Source organism: Urocitellus parryii, chromosome 3 (assembly GCF_045843805.1).
Source record: "Urocitellus parryii isolate mUroPar1 chromosome 3, mUroPar1.hap1, whole genome shotgun sequence".
Lineage (NCBI taxonomy): Eukaryota > Metazoa > Chordata > Mammalia > Rodentia > Sciuridae > Urocitellus > Urocitellus parryii.
In genome coordinates this window covers 206,987,759-207,006,603 of record NC_135533.1, presented here as the reverse complement: position 1 = coordinate 207,006,603, position 18,845 = coordinate 206,987,759, and the positions used below count along the sequence as shown (strand labels likewise).

General features: G+C 35.9%; 1 protein-coding gene across 1 annotated transcript in view; it reads left to right on the top strand.

Annotated features, from left to right (window-relative positions):
* LOC144253829 (A-kinase anchor protein 9-like) overlaps window positions 1–18,845 on the top strand; it is a 130,628-nt gene that overhangs the window by 13,900 nt on the left and 97,883 nt on the right. The window contains exons 2-3 of the mRNA XM_077796495.1: window positions 8,647–8,892; window positions 9,403–9,447. Coding sequence (XP_077652621.1) covers window positions 8,647–8,892; window positions 9,403–9,447 — 291 coding nt within the window. The remainder of the gene's footprint in view (window positions 1–8,646; window positions 8,893–9,402; window positions 9,448–18,845) is intronic.

Here is an 18,845-nt window from a genome sequence, read left to right as displayed (position 1 = left end):
TTTCCTTAGAATTGCAGGTAAAGAAAGGAGAAAGGAAAGGAAATAATTGAAAAATTTTCTCAAAAAACCCCAAGACCTGGAGGCAAGTTTAAATGATCCTTCTAATGTATCTCTTCATTATACAGTTGAAGAAACTGAATTCTCCTTTTGTTAAGTGGCTTGTCCACTGTCACATAGCTAGTACTATATGACAGCCCAGCACTATATTATATGTAGTCCATATTGTTTTGAAATTCAAGAAGTATTTGGGTTGTGTGTATACCCAGGCCATGAAGTACACAAAATTAAGATGATTCCTTAAGCTACAGAATCTGTTTTCTTTTTAAACATGAAGGTGATTGCATTGAATGAGATTATAGGCTATGAATAGGTTTGGTCGCTCAATGATTTAAAGTCTTGTGGTCTTTTCCATTCTTGATTTCCTTAGTTTTATTTAGCACTATTTTTTTCTTACAGTTTTTTTTTTTTTGAGCGGGGGGTGTGTCTTGCTGATTCTGAGGCTGACCCCAAACTCCTGCATTCAAGAGGTCCTTCTGCCTCATCCTCTCAAATAGCTGGGACTACAGGCATTCTACTAGGCCTGGTTTGTACCTTTTTGTTATTTTGGAAAATATGATTCAGAGCATCCTAAAATGTTGCTTTTATCTTTGCTCTCATTTGCCCTTCTTCAGCTGGTTTTTAGATTAGTTGTTATGATCTTTTTGTTTCCATGGTTAGGCCACCAAAGTTTTTCTGTGATAGTTTATATAGCTTCTTGTTTATCATCCATAAAGGAATATTAAAAAGGCTTAATGACAGCCCTGAAAAGAACAAATAGTCCCCATAATTAGAATTATTTGGGATTTCTTCCATTTTCTAGAGGAAAAACATAAAAATCACTTTTTATAGTTATTTTTAAATACTATAGAGATTAGCAGATTACATATTTTTGTAACATTCTCTTTGAGGTATGTGCATTTTCACGTTTGTTTTTCCTCTCCTCAAAAAACACTTGTCAGTTTGGCGATTTCATTTGTTCATGTCTTTAAAATTAATGTTCTAGGAATGTGAAATGAAAAAGGACCTAAAAATACATAGAAAGCAAATTAGTATAATGAAAGGTTGGATTTGGAGTCAGATACTCTAGTTCTGTTTTGTTTTGCTACTGATTATGATATTGATCAGGTAACATTGATTTTTTAAAATATTTTTTATTTCTACACAATACATTTATTTTATTTATTTACTTTTATGTGGTGCTGAGGGCCTCGCATGTGCTAGGCGAGCGCTCTACCGCTGAACCACAACCCCAGCCCCTAACAAATTGATTTTTATATATCAGTTTCTACATTTTTGTCTCAGTAAGATGTTTTCTGACCTCTCCCCACAGTCCCACAAATTGAATTTCCATTGTATGCTGTCTTTAATGCATATACTTTCTCTTCAAAGCACTTTTTATAACTTGAATGTACATATTTCTTTATTTGTTTAATATTATCTTTCTGACTGGATTACAATTCATGAGAGTTCATATATGTTATTTATCACTACATGCCCTGTCATAGCTCAAGATAGGCAGTCAATAAGTATTTGTTAAATAACTGAACTATATACTTACAACCTGACATAAATCCAATTTTTATGCTTTCCAGGCATAAAACTACAACACATCTCTTTTGGAAGGCCTTTTTAAAGAAAATTTAGGACAATACAGTTTCCTATAACACAATACACCTCTTCTCTCTCTTCTCGCTGTCCATATATGTATATATGAATGATTGTCAGGCTTAAGAAATTGTGCTTTAAGAGTTTTACAAAACCTTTAAAGAGGAACTAACACCAATACTTTTCAAGCTATTTCAGGAAATAGAAAAAGAGGGAGAACTTCCAAATTCATTCTACGAGGCTAACATCACCCTGATTCCGAAACCAGACAAAGACACCTCAAAGAAAGAAAACTACAGACCAATATCTCTAATGAACCTTGATGCAAAAATTCTCAATAAAATTCTGGCGAATCGGATTCAAATACATATCAAAAAAATTATACATCATGATCAAGTAGGATTCATCCCTGGTATGCAAGGTTGGTTCAATATACGGAAATCAATAAATGTTATCCACCACATCAATAGACTTAAAAATAAGAACCATATGATCATCTCGATAGATGCAGAAAAAGCATTCGACAAAGTACAGCATCCCTTTATGTTCAAAACTCTAGAAAAATTAGGGATAACTGGATCATACCTCAACATTGTAAAAGCAATCTATGATAAGCCACAGGCCAGCATCATTCTGAATGGAGAAAAATTGAAGGCATTCCCCCTAAGATCTGGTACAAGACAGGGATGCCCTCTCTCACCACTTCTGTTCAACATAGTCCTCGAAACACTGGCCAGAGCAATTAGACAGTCAAAAGAAATTAAAGGCATAAAAATAGGAAAAGAAGAACTTAAATTATCACTATTTGCAGATGATATGATTCTATACCTAGCAGACCCAAAAGGGTCTACAAAAAAGCTATTAGAGCTAATAAATGAATTCAGCAAAGTGGCAGGATATAAGATCAACACACATAAATCTAAGGCATTCCTGTATATCAGCGACAAATCCTCTGAAACGGAAATGAGGACAACTACTCCATTCACAATATCCCCCAAAAAAATAAAATACTTGGGAATCAACCTAACAAAAGAGGTGAAAGACTTATACAATGAAAATTACAGAACCCTAAAGAAAGACATAGAAGAAGACCTTAGAAGATGGAAAAATATACCCTGCTCATGGATAGGCAGAACTAACATCATCAAAATGGCGATATTACCAAAAGTCCTATATAAGTTCAATGCAATGCCAATCAAAATCCCAACAGCATATCTTGTAGAAATTGATAAAAGAATCATGAAATTCATATGGAATAATAAAAGACCCAGAATAGCAAAAACAATACTAAGCAGGAAGTGTGAATCAGGTGGTATAGCGATACCAGACTTCAAACTATACTACAGAGCAATAGTAACAAAAACAGCATGGTACTGGTACCAAAACAGGAGGGTGGACCAATGGTACAGAATAGAGGACACAGTAACCAATCCACAAAACTACAACTATCTTATTTTTGATAAAGGGGCTAAAAGCATGCAATGGAGGAAGGATAGCATCTTCAACAAATGGTGCTGGGAAAACTGGAAATCCATTTGCACCAAAATGAATCTGAATCCATATCTCTCGCCATGCACAAAAGTTAACTCAAAATGGATCAAGGAGCTTGATATTAAATCAGAGACATGGCATCTGATAGAAGAAAAAGTTGGTTATGATCTACACGCTGTGGGATCGGGCCCCAAATTCCTCAATAGGACACCCATAGCGCTAGAGTTAACAAATAGAATCAACAAATGGGACTTACTCAAACTAAAAAGTTTTTTCTCAGCAAAAGAAACAATAAGAGAGATAAACAGGGAGCCTACTTCTTGGGAACAAATCTTTACTCCACACACTTCAGATAGAGCCCTAATAACCAGAATATACAAAGAACTCAAAAAATTAGACAATAAGATAACAAATAACCCAATCAATAAATGGGCCAAGGACCTGAACAGACACTTCTCAGAGGAGGACATACAATCTATCAACAAGTACATGAAAAAATGCTCACCATCGCTAGCAGTCAGAGAAATGCAAATCAAAACTACCCTAAGATACCATCTCACTCCAGTAAGACTGGCAGCCATTAGGAAGTCAAACAACAATAAGTGCTGGAGAGGATGCGGGGAAAAGGGCACTCTTGTTCATTGCTGGTGGGACTGCAAATTGGTGCAGCCAATTTGGAAAGCAGTATGGAGATTTCTTGGAAAGCTGGGAATGGAACCACCATTCGATCCAGCTATTCCCCTTCTCGGTCTATTCCCTAAAGCCCTAACAAGAGCATGCTACAGGGACACTGCTACATCGATGTTCATAGCAGCTCAATTCACGATAGCAAGACTGTGGAACCAGCCTAGATGCCCTTCAATAGATGAATGGATAAAAAAAATGTGGCATTTATATACTATGGAGTATTACTCTGCATTAAAAAATGACAAAATCATAGAATTTGGAGGGAAATGGATGGCATTAGAGCAGATTATGCTAAGTGAAGCTAGTCAATCTTTAAAAAACAAATACCAAATGACTCCTTTGATATAAGGGGAGTAAACAAGGACAGGGTAGGGACGAAGAGCTTGAGAAGAAGATCTACATTAAACAGGGATGAGAGGTGGGAGGGAAAGGGAGTGAGAAGGGAAAGTGCATGGAAATGGAAGGCGATCCTCAGGGTTATACAAAATGTCATATAAGAGGAAAGGAGGGGTAAGACAAGATAATACAAATGGAAGAAATGATTTACAGTAGAAGGGGTAGAGAGAGAAAAGGGGAGGGGAGGGGAGGGGAGGGGAGGGGGGATAGTAGAGAATAGGACAGACAGCAGAATACATCAGACACTAGAAAGGCAATATGTCAATCAATGGAAGGGAAACTGATGTGATACAGCAATTTGTATACGGGGTAAAAGCGGGAGTTCATAATCCACGTGAATCAACCGTGTAATATGATGTATCAAGAACTATGTAATGTTATGAACGACCAATAAAAAAAAAAAAAGGAAAAAAAAAAAAAAAAAAAAGAAATTGTGCTTTAACCCTTATTTCTCACTCCATTTAATAATAGTTTGGCATTATACTGTGAAGTTCTACTTTTGAGACCGTGTGTTTCATTGATGTCTAGCACAGTGCCTGGCATGTAGTAAATAGTCAATGGGACACACAAAATCACACAAAAACAGACTTCAATTAGTCATTTATTTTTGAAGGAACATTATAAAAACTTGGCATGTTTTTATATATAACATTTTGAAAATGTATTGTTTTATTGAGAATGATCATTTATAAAATTATAAATATTGAGTTTAAGGAACTTAATATATTTATATTCAGTTGGTTATTCATGTTCTGGTCAAGATAAGACATTTACTTGTGATCTGGTCTACTTTTGAAAGATAAATATGTGAACATAATATCTTTCCAGTAAATCTTGCAACTATTTCTGTGACTACATCTGTTAACACTTTTATAATTGGCTTCCAAATGACAAACACAAATGCCTATAGTCTGAATTTTCAGCATGTTTTAGAATAAATGTTTTCTCAGTAATTTAAAGTGTATCATTTCAGTATCAGATGGTTATCTAATTGATTCAGATTTTTTTGCTTATCTGCTAGCTTGCCATTTTTCAAATTTAAAATAAAACTAAATAGCTATAAATAATTGAATACATGATACGATTTTATTCCTTTCACATTTTTATAAAACAGTAGTCTTGCCAGAAAGCTATTGTGGATATTATTTTTATGAGAAACTTTTTGTTCTGTTTTGGTTTTCTTGGTGGAGGAGGGAGGTTATAGTGAGAAGGATTCTTTTTATGTTCTTATTCATTTATTAGCCATTTTTGTAGTTGGTCTATTTAATAGTTACAGTAATTCTAATCATATATTTCCTCTTTTTAAGGAACAAAGAAATTTACTTAGTCTCATTCTTTTATCTTTCACCTCTTAAGAGTGATTCAAGTAATTTGAAAATTGTTCATTTTAATTTTGAAACCATGGAACATTTTAATAAAGTAAAATTAGATATGCCTTTTATATGCTCTTGCTTAGTGTGGTGACTTTTCAATTAAAAATAAATTATCCTTTTAAAAAATTCAACATAGGGGCTGGGGATGTGGCTCAGGCGGTAGCGTGCTTGCCTGGCATGCGTGTGGCCCGGGTTCGATCCTCAACACCACATACAAAGATGTTGTGTCTGCCTATAACTAAAAAATAAATATTAAAATTCTCTCTCTCTCTCTCTCTCTCTCTCTCTCTCTCACACACACACACACACACACACACACACACTCTCTCTCTCTCTCTCTCTTTTATAAAAAATAGATAAAAAATTCAACATATATTTATTTAATATTACTCTAGGCTTTTAATATATAGAAGTAGGGAGGAAAAAAGTCCTTGCCCTCATGGGGTTTACCTTCTGGTTAATTTTTCTGAAAAAATAATATGACTCATAATGAATATTATAGGCCTAGAACAGTATCTTTTTAATTATGTCTGTAGAAGTGATTCATTCTAAATACTATAATGGAACTATTTCTACTTTTTATTCCATATCTGTGTGCTACTCTTTGCATTTACTAACAGATATTCTTATTTTGGAGGGTTTTTGTTGTTGTTTAAATCAAACTTTCCATTCTTTATTTATTTATCTTTCATTTTGTGCTGACGGTTGAACCTGGGCCCTGTGTGCATGCTAGGCAAGCACTCTGCCACTGAACCACATCCCCAGACCTAAGTCATTCTTTCTATAATGCAAAGTTTATAATTTTTTTCCTTTGTTATATATTTGACATTTGAATAAATATTAGATATAAATTATTGATATAATCTGACACTTGGAATTTTAATCAAAATCTTCATCTTTGCCTTGATAAATTTTGCTGACTAAATATATTCTAATGCAGAAACATGATATTTCAAGAAGTTTCTGAAATTGAGTATAAATATTATAAATGTCATTATTAGTATTTATTTTTTGGCATTGCATTCTCTCTAAGGGATGTTTTTAAATAATGCTCCTGGATTTCTGATTCTATTTATAGATAAAGTATTTGCCAATATTCTAGTTAGTTTATTTTTAAGAATGATCTGCTAAGCTCCAAGTAGTTCAAGTACATTCCAGCAGCTTAATAATGTGCAAATAGAGGCAACTGGTCTTTCACCTGTTCCTCAATGCACTGGGTAGTTACTAAATAACTGGGAAAAATGTTAAATGTGAAATATTTTTATACTTTGTAAGTATAATCATGAGCTATTTTTGACTTATGAATTAAATATCTTCATTAAGGGAATAGGACATGTTTATATGCTTTTCTTCATCTACAGCAGATAATTTAAGTATAAAATGTTATTTATAAATAATGTATTTGCCACATATTTTGATAGTAACATTAGCAAGATTGCTTTAATACTTTAGATAATAAGAAATTTATTTGCTGTCTTTGTAATTGATCAGGTTAATAGTTATGGTAATTCTAAGCATATATTTCCTCTTTTTAAGGCAGAAAGGAACTTACATGTGTTTTTTTTTCTCTTAAGAGTGATTCAGGAGCTCAAATTAAATTTAAGAAGTCTTTGTCAGTAGTTGCTTTATATAAAAATCAGAAAACTTACTGTATTTAAAAAAATACAGTAATAGCTCAGCAATAGATCCTTTGCCTAGCACGTACAAGGCAGTGGGTTTGATCCTCAGTACTACATAAAAATAAATAAAATAAAGGTATTGTGTCCATCAAAAAATTCTTAAGAATAAATAAATAAAATGTAAGTGAGCAATAGGAAAAATACCTGTAATCTGAACTCCAAATGTAAACAAAAGTTGTTAAGGTTGTAGTTTTCCAGAATTTACCTATGCCTATGAATATAATGATATTTAAATTCATACTGGATATAATCATTGAAAGCTATGAGCCTGAGACTTGCCTTATCTTTTTAAAAATGAAGTGTAATTTTCCTTTCATGAAAAGAAATAGATATGCAACAATACTACTTTATACCTGCTATTATATCACAAAGTCTTTAATAGCAATTGCTTGCATTGGTATTTTTAATATAAGTTCACCATAATTAGTCTAGTGTTACCTCTGGTATATAATGTGTACTTTTGATTTTAGGTGGTAAGAAAATATTTTAGGTCTTAAAAAACTTTGGATAGCATTGTAAGAAAGTTTTTACCTTTTTCAGTTTTCTTTCTGCTTATGATAACGAAAATCTGTTTGATGCCTATCTTTAACAGTCTTTTATTTTGTCCATTGTTTTCATAGCCTTCAGCAACCTCTAACTAAAATTTCAATAATAGATTTATCATTTCTTTTATTTTCAACTTATCTCTTAAAAGAAATAACAAGTGATATTAACTTTCAATTTATGCCAGAGATTACATCTCCTTTTAAAATAAATTTAAAGAAAATACACTGTTTAAAATATATTAAGTAAATGATAACGTATCGATGACTAGGGTTTGGTACAAATTCTGATGATGACAGACAAATGATAAAACACTGCTGTTTAAAATTTTAAGTTACTTGTAAGTTTCCCCCACTATAAATATGGCTGCAGTGAGCATTTGTATAGTTATTAGGCTAATTATCTTTTTTGTATAAAAAATAATTATAGACAATATCTTTTGTATAAAGTAGTAGAACAGAACAAGTGTGTTTGGAGCTCCTTGTTTTTGTGTGTATTTTCATATAATCTTAAATCCAGAGAGTATACTGCGAATGAGAGTCCCTCTATTCCCCTATTCTAGTTATAGAATAGTTATTCCCCTAACTCAGCTAATTCCCTCTTCTTTAGACTTGACATGTTCATTTCTTACCCCTCAATATTTAATAAGTTCATTCACAAGTACCTAGTTTTACAAACTTTACAACCCAAATATTCAATCCAATAGTTATTCTGAAACTGTGAAGTCATCCATGTTATTATCATCATTTTAATTTGGTGATAATTTGATCTTTTAAAGAAAGTGATCTCAAAGAAAAATTATCATTGATATTAATGATACTTTTTTCCTGTAGCTTGCCCAGTTTCGACAAAGAAGAGCTCGATTGGATGGACAAAACCCTCATAAGAAGCCAAAAAAGAAGAAAACCTCAAGCAGTAAAAATGATGTTCATGGCTTGAATATTGATCAATCAAAGAGTGAGGAGACGTTCATAAATAGTTCTCAGGGTGTTGGATCGGCCGTGATGCCTGAATCCACAATAATGAGAACTCTAAACAATGAAGAAATGCTTAAGCATGAGCAGGTCTTTTGTGTTGATGTAAGTATTCATCCAGATTTTAAAACATTCTACCTCTAACTAGAAAGTACTGGCAGTGAAAAGTCATTAGCATCCACCTGAGGGAAGCTTGACAAAGTCATTGACTTTTTAGCATCAAGAACTGATGATTCTTTTAAAGAACTTGAACTTTTCTGATGGCATGTTAAGGATTTAGTTTTATTTAAAAGAGTTACATGAATTAGAGGAATGGTGTCTTTGATGCTTTTGGCTTACAGATGACATCTACTATATATGTAAAAGTTCTTGGTACTTTTGTATTTATAACAATGCCTTGTGATAAATTTTATATGCATTATTATAAGTCATTGTAATTCATAATGAAATGAAATTTTTAAAGATTTGGATAATTTTTACTAGTATTTTTGTGAATTTTCTATCATCGTTACTAACAGCAACGTCTTAGTAAAGCAGGATTTTTTTTTTTGTAAAGTATGATATTTAGCAGGGGAAAAATGTTATAATTGTAGTCATGTTTTACTTTTGTTTTAGCCGGAAAGTGAGATTTCAACCACAGCAGATGATTACTCTTCGGAGGTAAGACTTAACATATCCCAATTAAAAACGTCATAGATAAAATTGATATTTTTTTGAAATTATTGATTGTTGGTACTTTATTTCTTATAAATTTATATGCTTCTGTATATATTTAATATAACTTAACATAATATAATATAAATGGATTGAAAAACTGAAAATTATATTTTACTGCTGTATCTTTTTCCAGTGGTTAGCTAAAGTCTTACTGTTTGAATTGCTTAATCCTTAATTATATAGCAGCCCTATTTTGGTTTTTAGGAAAGTGAGTCTGCATTTCTAGGACCCATGACCATTTTAAGATAGCCATTTAGCACAGTAAAAATTTTATAATTTAGTATGATTTTTATAGTAATGCTTTTTACAAATGTTTGAATACTAGTTATATATATATATATATATATAAAATGTGTTTATTGTTACTGTAGTGTTGTGTGTGTACGTGTGTGTTACTGGGCATTGAACTCAGGGCCTTGTACATGGCTAGGAAAGCACTTTATCATCAAGCTACATTCCCAGCCCTTTTTCAGTTTTATTTTAAGATAGATTCTCACTAAGTTGCCCAGGCTATCTTTGAACTTGTGATCCTCCTGTCTCATCTTCCTGAGAAGATGGGATTGACGGTGTGCATCACCATGCCTGACAATGATGATTTTTATTTTAGGTGATAAACTGTAAAATAGGCATTGGTCTCTTAAGAAATACCTGCCTTCTTTATATGTTTGCAATAAGTATCACTTTGTTATCTTATTCTTTTTAGATATGATTGTCATTTCTTTGCTCCCAAATTTAGAGTACATGGAAAATTATTCTTTACTCTGAATGTTTAAGCAACTTAGTATATTTCATAAGTCTGAATTTATTGTAGGCTTCTAATAGAAAAGCTAGGTTCTTTTTTTTAAGAGAGAGAGAGAGAGAGAGAGAGAGAGAGAGAGAGAGAGAGAATGAATATGAATCTTTTTTGTAGATGGACACAACATGATGCCTTTATTTTATTATTTTTTTAATGTGGTCCTGAGAATCAAACCAGGTCCCGCCCATGCTAGGCGAGCGCTCTACCACTGAGCCACAATCCCAGCTCGAAAAACTTGTTCTTAAATTAACATATTACAGTTTTTATTTTTGTTGTTTTGGTGTGGGTGTGTGTTTGTTACTGGGGATTAAACCCAGGGGTGCTCTACCACTGAGCTACATTCCCAGCTGTTTTTATTTGAAACTGACTTGCTAAATTGCTCAGGCTAGCCTTGTACTTGCAAACCAGAATTATCTCAACTTTATCCATGGTGTGGTTGACTCTGAGGACCTGCCTCTGAACATCTCCCAAGAAAATGCTCCAGCAGAGCAAAATCTTGAAAGTCATTCACAAAGACATTGTTAAAATTTGCCTTGAGCTTTTTTCTGAGCTGACACAAAATAAAGAAAACTACAGGAAAAAAAATGTCAGAGGCATTCTCTAAAACTCTCTAAAACCTGGAAGCTCTGAGGACTCCCAATAACTACTGATGCCTTTCTGAGCTGCTTGACTATCATACCTCCCAGTCTGGAGGTGAGATCACTTTTCTGTCAAAAATATCTGTTGCCTGAAGGAGACTCAGGTCTCATCACTGATGAGAGCAAAGATCAGATAGCAACTCTGCTTTTGTGGAGGGGAGAAACAGGGCTTTCAGGTTGTGTATTGGTGAGTATTGCATGCTGTAGCTTGGGGAATTCGGTGGGAAGGCCTGCAACTAACTAAAGATGAGGATGAGAAGAATGAAATGGAGGAGAGTGAGGTGAAGTTTGAGAACTCTTCTGCAAACTTATGAAAGAAATCTTAGATAAGAAGTTGAGAATCTTAATTATGAAGGTTGTGACAATCTTTTTTTTTCTTTTTTTTTTAAATTTTTTTTTATTGGTCGTTCATAACATTACATAGTTCTTAATACATCATATTACACGGTTTGATTCACGTGGATTATGAACTCCCCCTTTTACCCCATATACAAATTGCTGTATCACATCAGTTTCCCTTCCATTGATTGACATATTGCCTTTCTAGTGTCTGATGTATTCTGATGTCTGTCCTATTCTCTACTATCCCCCCTCCCCTCCCCTCCCCTCCCCTCCCTTCCCCTTTTCTCTCTCTACCCCTTCTACTGTAAATCATTTCTTCCATTTGTATTATCTTGTCTTACCCCTCCTTTCCTCTTGTATGACATTTTGTATATCCCTGAGGATCGCCTTCCATTTCCATGCAATTTCCCTTCTCACTCCCTTTCCCTCCCACCTCTCATCCCTGTTTAATGTAAATCTTCTTCTCAAGCTCTTCGTCCCTACCCTGTCCTTGTTTACTCCCCTTATATCAAAGGAGTCATTTGGTATTTGTTTTTTAAAGATTGACTAGCTTCACTTAGCATAATCTGCTCTAATGCCATCCATTTCCCTCCAAATTCTATGATTTTGTCATTTTTTAATGCAGAATAATACTCCATAGTATATAAATGCCACATTTTTTTTATCCATTCATCTATTGAAGGGCATCTAGGCTGGTTCCACAGTCTTGCTATCGTGAATTGAGCTGCTATGAACATCGATGTAGCAGTGTCCCTGTAGCATGCTCTTGTTAGGGCTTTAGGGAATAGACCGAGAAGGGGAATAGCTGGGTCGAATGGTGGTTCCATTCCCAGCTTTCCGAGAAATCTCCATACTGCTTTCCAAATTGGCTGCACCAATTTGCAGTCCCACCAGCAATGAACAAGAGTGCCCTTTTCCCCGCATCCTCTCCAGCACTTATTGTTATTTGACTTCCTAATGGCTGCCAGTCTTACTGGAGTGAGATGGTATCTTAGGGTAGTTTTGATTTGCATTTCTCTGACTGCTAGCGATGGTGAGCATTTTTTCATGTACGTGTTGATTGATTGTATGTCCTCCTCTGAGAAGTGTCTGTTCAGGTCCTTGGCCCATTTATTGATTGGGTTATTTGTTATCTTATTGTCTAATTTTTTGAGTTCTTTGTATATTCTGGTTATTAGGGCTCTATCTGAAGTGTGTGGAGTAAAGATTTGTTCCCAGGATGTAGGCTCCCTGTTTATCTCTCTTATTGTTTCTTTTGCTGAGAAAAAACTTTTTAGTTTGAGTAAGTCCCATTTGTTGATTCTAGTTGTTAACTCTAGCGCTATGGGTGTCCTATTGAGGAATTTGGAGCCCGATCCCACAGCGTGTAGATCATAACCAACTTTTTCTTCTATCAGATGCCATGTCTCTGATTTAATATCAAGCTCCTTGATCCATTTTGAGTTAACTTTTGTGCACGGCGAGAGATAGGGATTCAGATTCATTTTGGTGCAAATGGATTTCCAGTTTTCCCAGCACCATTTGTTGAAGATGCTATCCTTCCTCCATTGCATGCTTTTAGCCCCTTTATCAAATATAAGATAGTTGTAGTTTTGTGGATTGGTTACTGTGTCCTCTATTCTGTACCATTGGTCCACCCGCCTGTTTTGGTACCAGTACCATGCTGTTTTTGTTACTATTGCTCTGTAGTATAGTTTGAAGTCTGGTATCGCTATACCGCCTGATTCACACTTCCTGCTTAGTATTGTTTTTGCTATTCTGGGTCTTTTATTATTCCATATGAATTTCATGATTCTTTTATCGATTTCTATAAGATATGCTGTTGGGATTTTGATTGGCATTGCATTGAACTTATATAGGACTTTTGGTAATATCGCCATTTTGATGATGTTAGTTCTGCCTATCCATGAGCAGGGTATATTTTTCCATCTTCTAAGGTCTTCTTCTATGTCTTTCTTTAGGGTTCTGTAATTTTCATTGTATAAATCTTTCACCTCTTTTGTTAGGTTGATTCCCAGGTATTTTATTTTTTGGGGGGATATTGTGAATGGAGTAGTTGTCCTCATTTCCGTTTCAGAGGATTTGTCGCTGATATACAGGAATGCCTTTGATTTATGCGTGTTGATCTTATATCCTGCCACTTTGCTGAATTCATTTATTAGCTCTAATAGCTTCTTTGTGGACCCTTTTGGGTCTGCTAGGTATAGAATCATATCATCTGCAAATAGTGATAATTTAAGTTCTTCTTTTCCTATTTTTATGCCTTTAATTTCTTTCGTCTGCCTAATTGCTCTGGCCAGTGTTTCGAGGACTATGTTGAACAGAAGTGGCGAGAGAGGGCATCCCTGTCTTGTACCAGATCTTAGAGGGAATGCCTTCAATTTTTCTCCATTCAGAATGATGCTGGCCTGTGGTTTATCATAGATTGCTTTTACAATGTTGAGGTATGATCCAGTTATCCCTAATTTTTCTAGAGTTTTGAACATAAAGGGATGCTGTACTTTGTCGAAAGCTTTTTCTGCATCTATCGAGATGATCATATGGTTCTTGTTTTTAAGTCTATTGATGTGGTGGATAACATTTATTGATTTCCGTATATTGAACCAACCTTGCATACCAGGGATGAATCCTACTTGATCATGGTGTATAATTTTTTTGATATGTATTTGAATCCGATTCGCCAGAATTTTATTGAGGATTTTTGCATCAAGGTTCATTAGAGATATTGGTCTGTAGTTTTCTTTCTTTGAAGTGTCTTTGTCTGGTTTCGGAATCAGGGTGATGTTGGCCTCGTAGAATGAATTTGGAAGTTCTCCCTCTTTTTCTATTTCCTGAAATAGCTTGAAAAGTATTGGTGTTAGTTCCTCTTTAAAGGTTTTGTAAAACTCTGCTGTATACCCATCCGGTCCTGGGCTTTTCTTAGTTGGTAGTCTTTTGATGGTTTCTTCTATTTCCTCTATTGTTATTGGTCTGTTTAGGTTGTCTATATCCTCCTGGCTCAATCTGGGCAGATCATAAGACTCAAGGAATTTATCTATGCCTTCACTATCTTCTATTTTATTGGAGTATAAGGATTCAAAGTAATTTCTGATTATCTTCTGTATTTCTGAAGTGTCTGTTGTGATATTGCCTTTTTCATCCCGTATGCTAGTAATTTGGGTTCTCTCTCTTCTTCTCTTCGTTAGCATGGCTAAGGGTCTGTCAATTTTATTTATTTTTTCAAAGAACCAGCTTTTAGTTTTGTCAATTTTTTCAATTGTTTCTTTTGTTTCAATTTCATTAATTTCAGCTCTGATTTTAATTATTTCTTGCCTTCTACTTCTTTTGCTGTTGTTTTGCTCTTCTTTTTCTAGGATTTTGAGATGAAGTATGAGATCATTTATTTGTTGGTTTTTTCTTTTTTTGAGGAATGAACTCCAAGCAATGAATTTTCCTCTTAGAACTGCTTTCAATGTGTCCCATAGATTCCAATATGTTGTGTCTGTGTTTTCATTTAACTCTAGGAATTTTTTAATTTCCTCCTTGATGTCTTCTAAAACCCATTGATCACTCAGCAACCTATTGTTCATTCTCCAGGTGATGCTTGATTTTTCCTTTCTTCTTTTATCATTGATTTTCAGTTTCATTCCATTATGATCAGACAAGATGCATGGTATTATCTCTACCTCTTTGTATTGTCTAAGAGTTGCCCTGTGACATAGTATATGGTCTATTTTTGAGAAGGTTCCATGTGCTGCTGAGAAAAAAGTGTAGCTACTTGATGTTGGGTGGTATAGTCTATATATGTCAATTAAGTCTAGGTTTTTAATTGTGTTATTGAGTTCTATAGTTTCCTTATTTAACTTTTGTTTGGAAGATCTGTCCAGTGGTGAGAGAGGTGTGTTGAAGTCTCCAATGATTATTGTATGTTGGTCTATTAGACTCTTGAACTTGAGAAGACTTTGCTTGATAAACACGGCTGCACCATTATTTGGGGCATATATATTTATGATTGTTATGTCTTGTTGGTGTATGGTTCCCTTGAGCAGTATGAAGTGTCCTTCTTTATCCCCTTTGATTAGCTTTGGCTTGAAATCTATTTTATTAGATATGAGTATGGACACTCCTGCTTGTTTCCGTGGTCCATATGAGTGATATGATTTTTCCCAACCTTTCACCTTCAGTCTATGTACATCTTTTCCTTTCAGATGCGTCTCCTGTAGACAGCATATTGTTGGGTCTTGTTTTTTGATCCATTCTACTAGCCTGTGTCTCTTAATTGGTGAGTTTAAGCCATTAACATTTAGGGTTATTATTGAGATATGGTTTGTTCTTCTATCCATATTTGTTTATTGATGTTACTATACCTGATTTGTTATCCTCTTTGACTACTTTACCCCCTTTACTGTCCTACCTCCCATTGTTGGTTATCAATGTTATTTTCCATTTCCTCTTCCTGTAATGTTTTGCCAAGGATTTTTTGAAGAGATGGTTTTCTAGCTGCGAATTCTTTTAACTTTTGTTTATCGTGGAAGGTTTTCATTTCATCTTCTAATCTGAAGCTTAATTTCGCCGGATACACGATTCTTGGTTGGAATCCATTTTCTTTAAGCGTTTGAAATATGTTATTCCAGGATCTTCTAGCTTTTAGAGTCTGTGTTGAGAGATCAGCTGTTATCCTGATTGGTTTACCCCTAAATGTAATCTGCTTCCTTTCCCTTGTAGCTTTTAAAATTCTCTCCTTATTCTGTATGTTGGACATCTTCATTATAATGTGTCTAGGTGTGGATCTCTTATGATTTTGCACATTCGGCGTCCTGTAGGCTTCTAGGATTTGGGATTCTGTCTCATTCTTCATGTCTGGGAAGTTTTCTTGTATTATTTCACTGAATAGATTGCTTAATCCTTTGGTTTGGAGCTCTGTGCCTTCCTGTATCCCAATGACTCTTAAGTTTGGTCTTTTGATATTATCCCATAGCTCTTGAATGTTCTGCTCATGGTTTCTTAGTAGACTTGCTGAGCTATCTATGTTCTTTTCAAGTTGAAATATTCTGTCTTCATTGTCTGATGTTCTATCTTCTAAGTGATCAACTCTGCTGGTAGTATTCTCAATTGAGTTTTTAAGTTGGTTTATTGATTCCTGCATCTCTAGTATTTCTATTTGTTTGTTTTTTATTACCTCTATCTCCCTGTGAAATTGATCTTTTATTTCCTGGATTTGCTTGTCAATATGATCTTTCATTGTCTGATTTTGCTGTCTCATGTCTTCCTTGAGACTCCAGATCATCTGAAGCATGTATGTCCTGTGCTCTCTATCTGACATTCCATCTGTTGCAGCTATTACCTCTTCTAAAGTTGAGTTGACCTGCATTGCCTGTGGTCCTTTCTTTCCTTGTCGTTTCATACTGCTGGCGTTTCTTTCTGCTTGGTGAAATTGTTGTGTCTTTGATATTTTCCCCCTCTATTTAATTATATTGCTCTTGTATAGTTGAAAAATCACCCTTTCAGGGCAGGTAGTGGCTGTGATCCTCCTCCAATTAGTGTGATACTGGGGAGGAGAGATATTAGAAGGGGAGGGAAGAAGTCACTAAAGAGAATGAGTGTAGGCAGGTAGAATTCAAGGAAGGTGGAATAGGAAAATTGAAAGAAGTGAGAAGACAAAAGAAAAAAAAAGTGAAAAGAAAGAAAGAAGAAACGAAAAAAAAATAAAAATTTAAAACCAACAAAAAAAAGAAAAAAAGAAAAAATTTTATAATGATAGTAAAAAAATGGAAATTAAAGTTTAAAAAATAATAGTAATACTAATAAAATAAAAAGAATTTAAAAAAATTGAAACCATTAATAGGAACGTTAAAGAACAACAACTACATCAACAACAAAAAGTGAAAATAAAATAAAAAAAATACTAATAATAATCATTAAAAAAATAATAATAATAAATGCAGTCATATAGCTCGATTAACTTCTCATCCAGTTGGTGGAGCTATGCCCACTGGGCCAGGCTTTTCTTCTTGATAGGTGGGAACCAATCACTGTGCCTCAGCTCTTCTTCCCAGACTGTGTGGGTCTCTAATCCTGAGTGCCTAGGGCCTTCTCTTGTGGTTCCTCAAGCCAGGCCCCGCTCACCTGTGACACTCACCACAATACTGACTACATGCCAGGTCTGCTGCTCCTGGGAGCCCTGTTTTCATGGGTGCCTGGGCACACCCTTTCTGTTTGCCTCCCTCAGACCCTAAGTTTGTAGGGCTTGGGGCTGAGGGCCCCCAGCGAATTTGTTTGCCCTCAGGTAGCAGCAACTCCCCTGATAGCTGGTGCAAGGGACCTGTTGTCAGCACTGGTGATAGCAATAGCTGGGAGTCCTGCGCCGCTAGTCCTGCGTCACTCCTGATTCCCTGGGTCTGGCTGTGGTGCTCAGTTGGCTTTTACCTCTTTGAGTTCAGGCGGGCCGACTAGTTATTTCATGGGATTATTATTGTTGAGTCCATGAAGCAGGCGAACCTGAGCTAGAATGCAGCCAATTCGGGCTCGGTGTGTTCTGAGAAGGCTAGACCGTTCGCCCGGGGTCCACTTCAGCTCAACCGTGCCTAGTGGTCCTGAGCGAACAGTATTTTGACAGTTTACTTCTCCCTATGCCCGTGCAGCTGAAGGGGTTAGAGACTTGATCTCTCCGCGTCCGCCGCCATGTTGGATCATTTAGATTTTAAATTGTCACTCATCTTATCAGCTGTTCCATTTTACTCTGTTAAGAGTCTGTTCTAAGGTGCTCCGCGGAAAGCGGTGGCGGCAGCAGCGGTGGCTGCAGCGGCGGTGGCTGCAGCGGCGGCGGTGGTGGCGGCAAAGCTGTGGCCTTCGGGACCCCCATGGAGGGGGTGCGGGCTGGGGGAGGGGAGGCAGCGCCTCGGGGCCCGCGCGGGCTGGGTACTGGGCACGTGAGAGAGCGGGTGGGGTGGGGGAAAGAGATTGAGATCTAGATTTAGGGAGTGAGCGTGGGAGGAGAGATGGCGGGGGAGAAGCGAAGCAGAGAGGCAGAGAGGGGAGTGAGAAGGGGCCCAGAGAGCCCGGCAGCTCGGGGGCTGCAGCCTTACTGCTCGAGCTGAAGTCGTGGCGGATTCACTCCATCTAGGCCCTTTTCTTGACAAGGTGCTGAATCCTTGTCGACAGATGTCCTTTGATGATCTTTACTTCTTCTTTTAACAAGCAGCAACATAGGCTGCAGCGGCGGTGGCGCAGAGCACAGAGCGGCTCACTCATTCCCAGCCGCCATCTTCCTACTCTTAACGGTTGTGACAATCTTCCAAGGCTGTCTTCAACCTGCTGCATTGTGACTAGCACTCAGGGCTGAACAGCGAACTCAGAGCAGATCATAACAGTCCTGGCACTTCAAGACAACTCTACAATGGGCAACATGATGGCCAGAAAGTACTTGGAGATAGATCCTAACCAACTCATTGTGGGGCATTATAAATAAGTTTAAACTGAATTAGAGGAGAACTAACTGAATATTTGCTATAGAGGTATTAGATATAATTATTATACTGGGTAAATAATTTATGTAATACTGATAATATGATATTTGACATGATCTT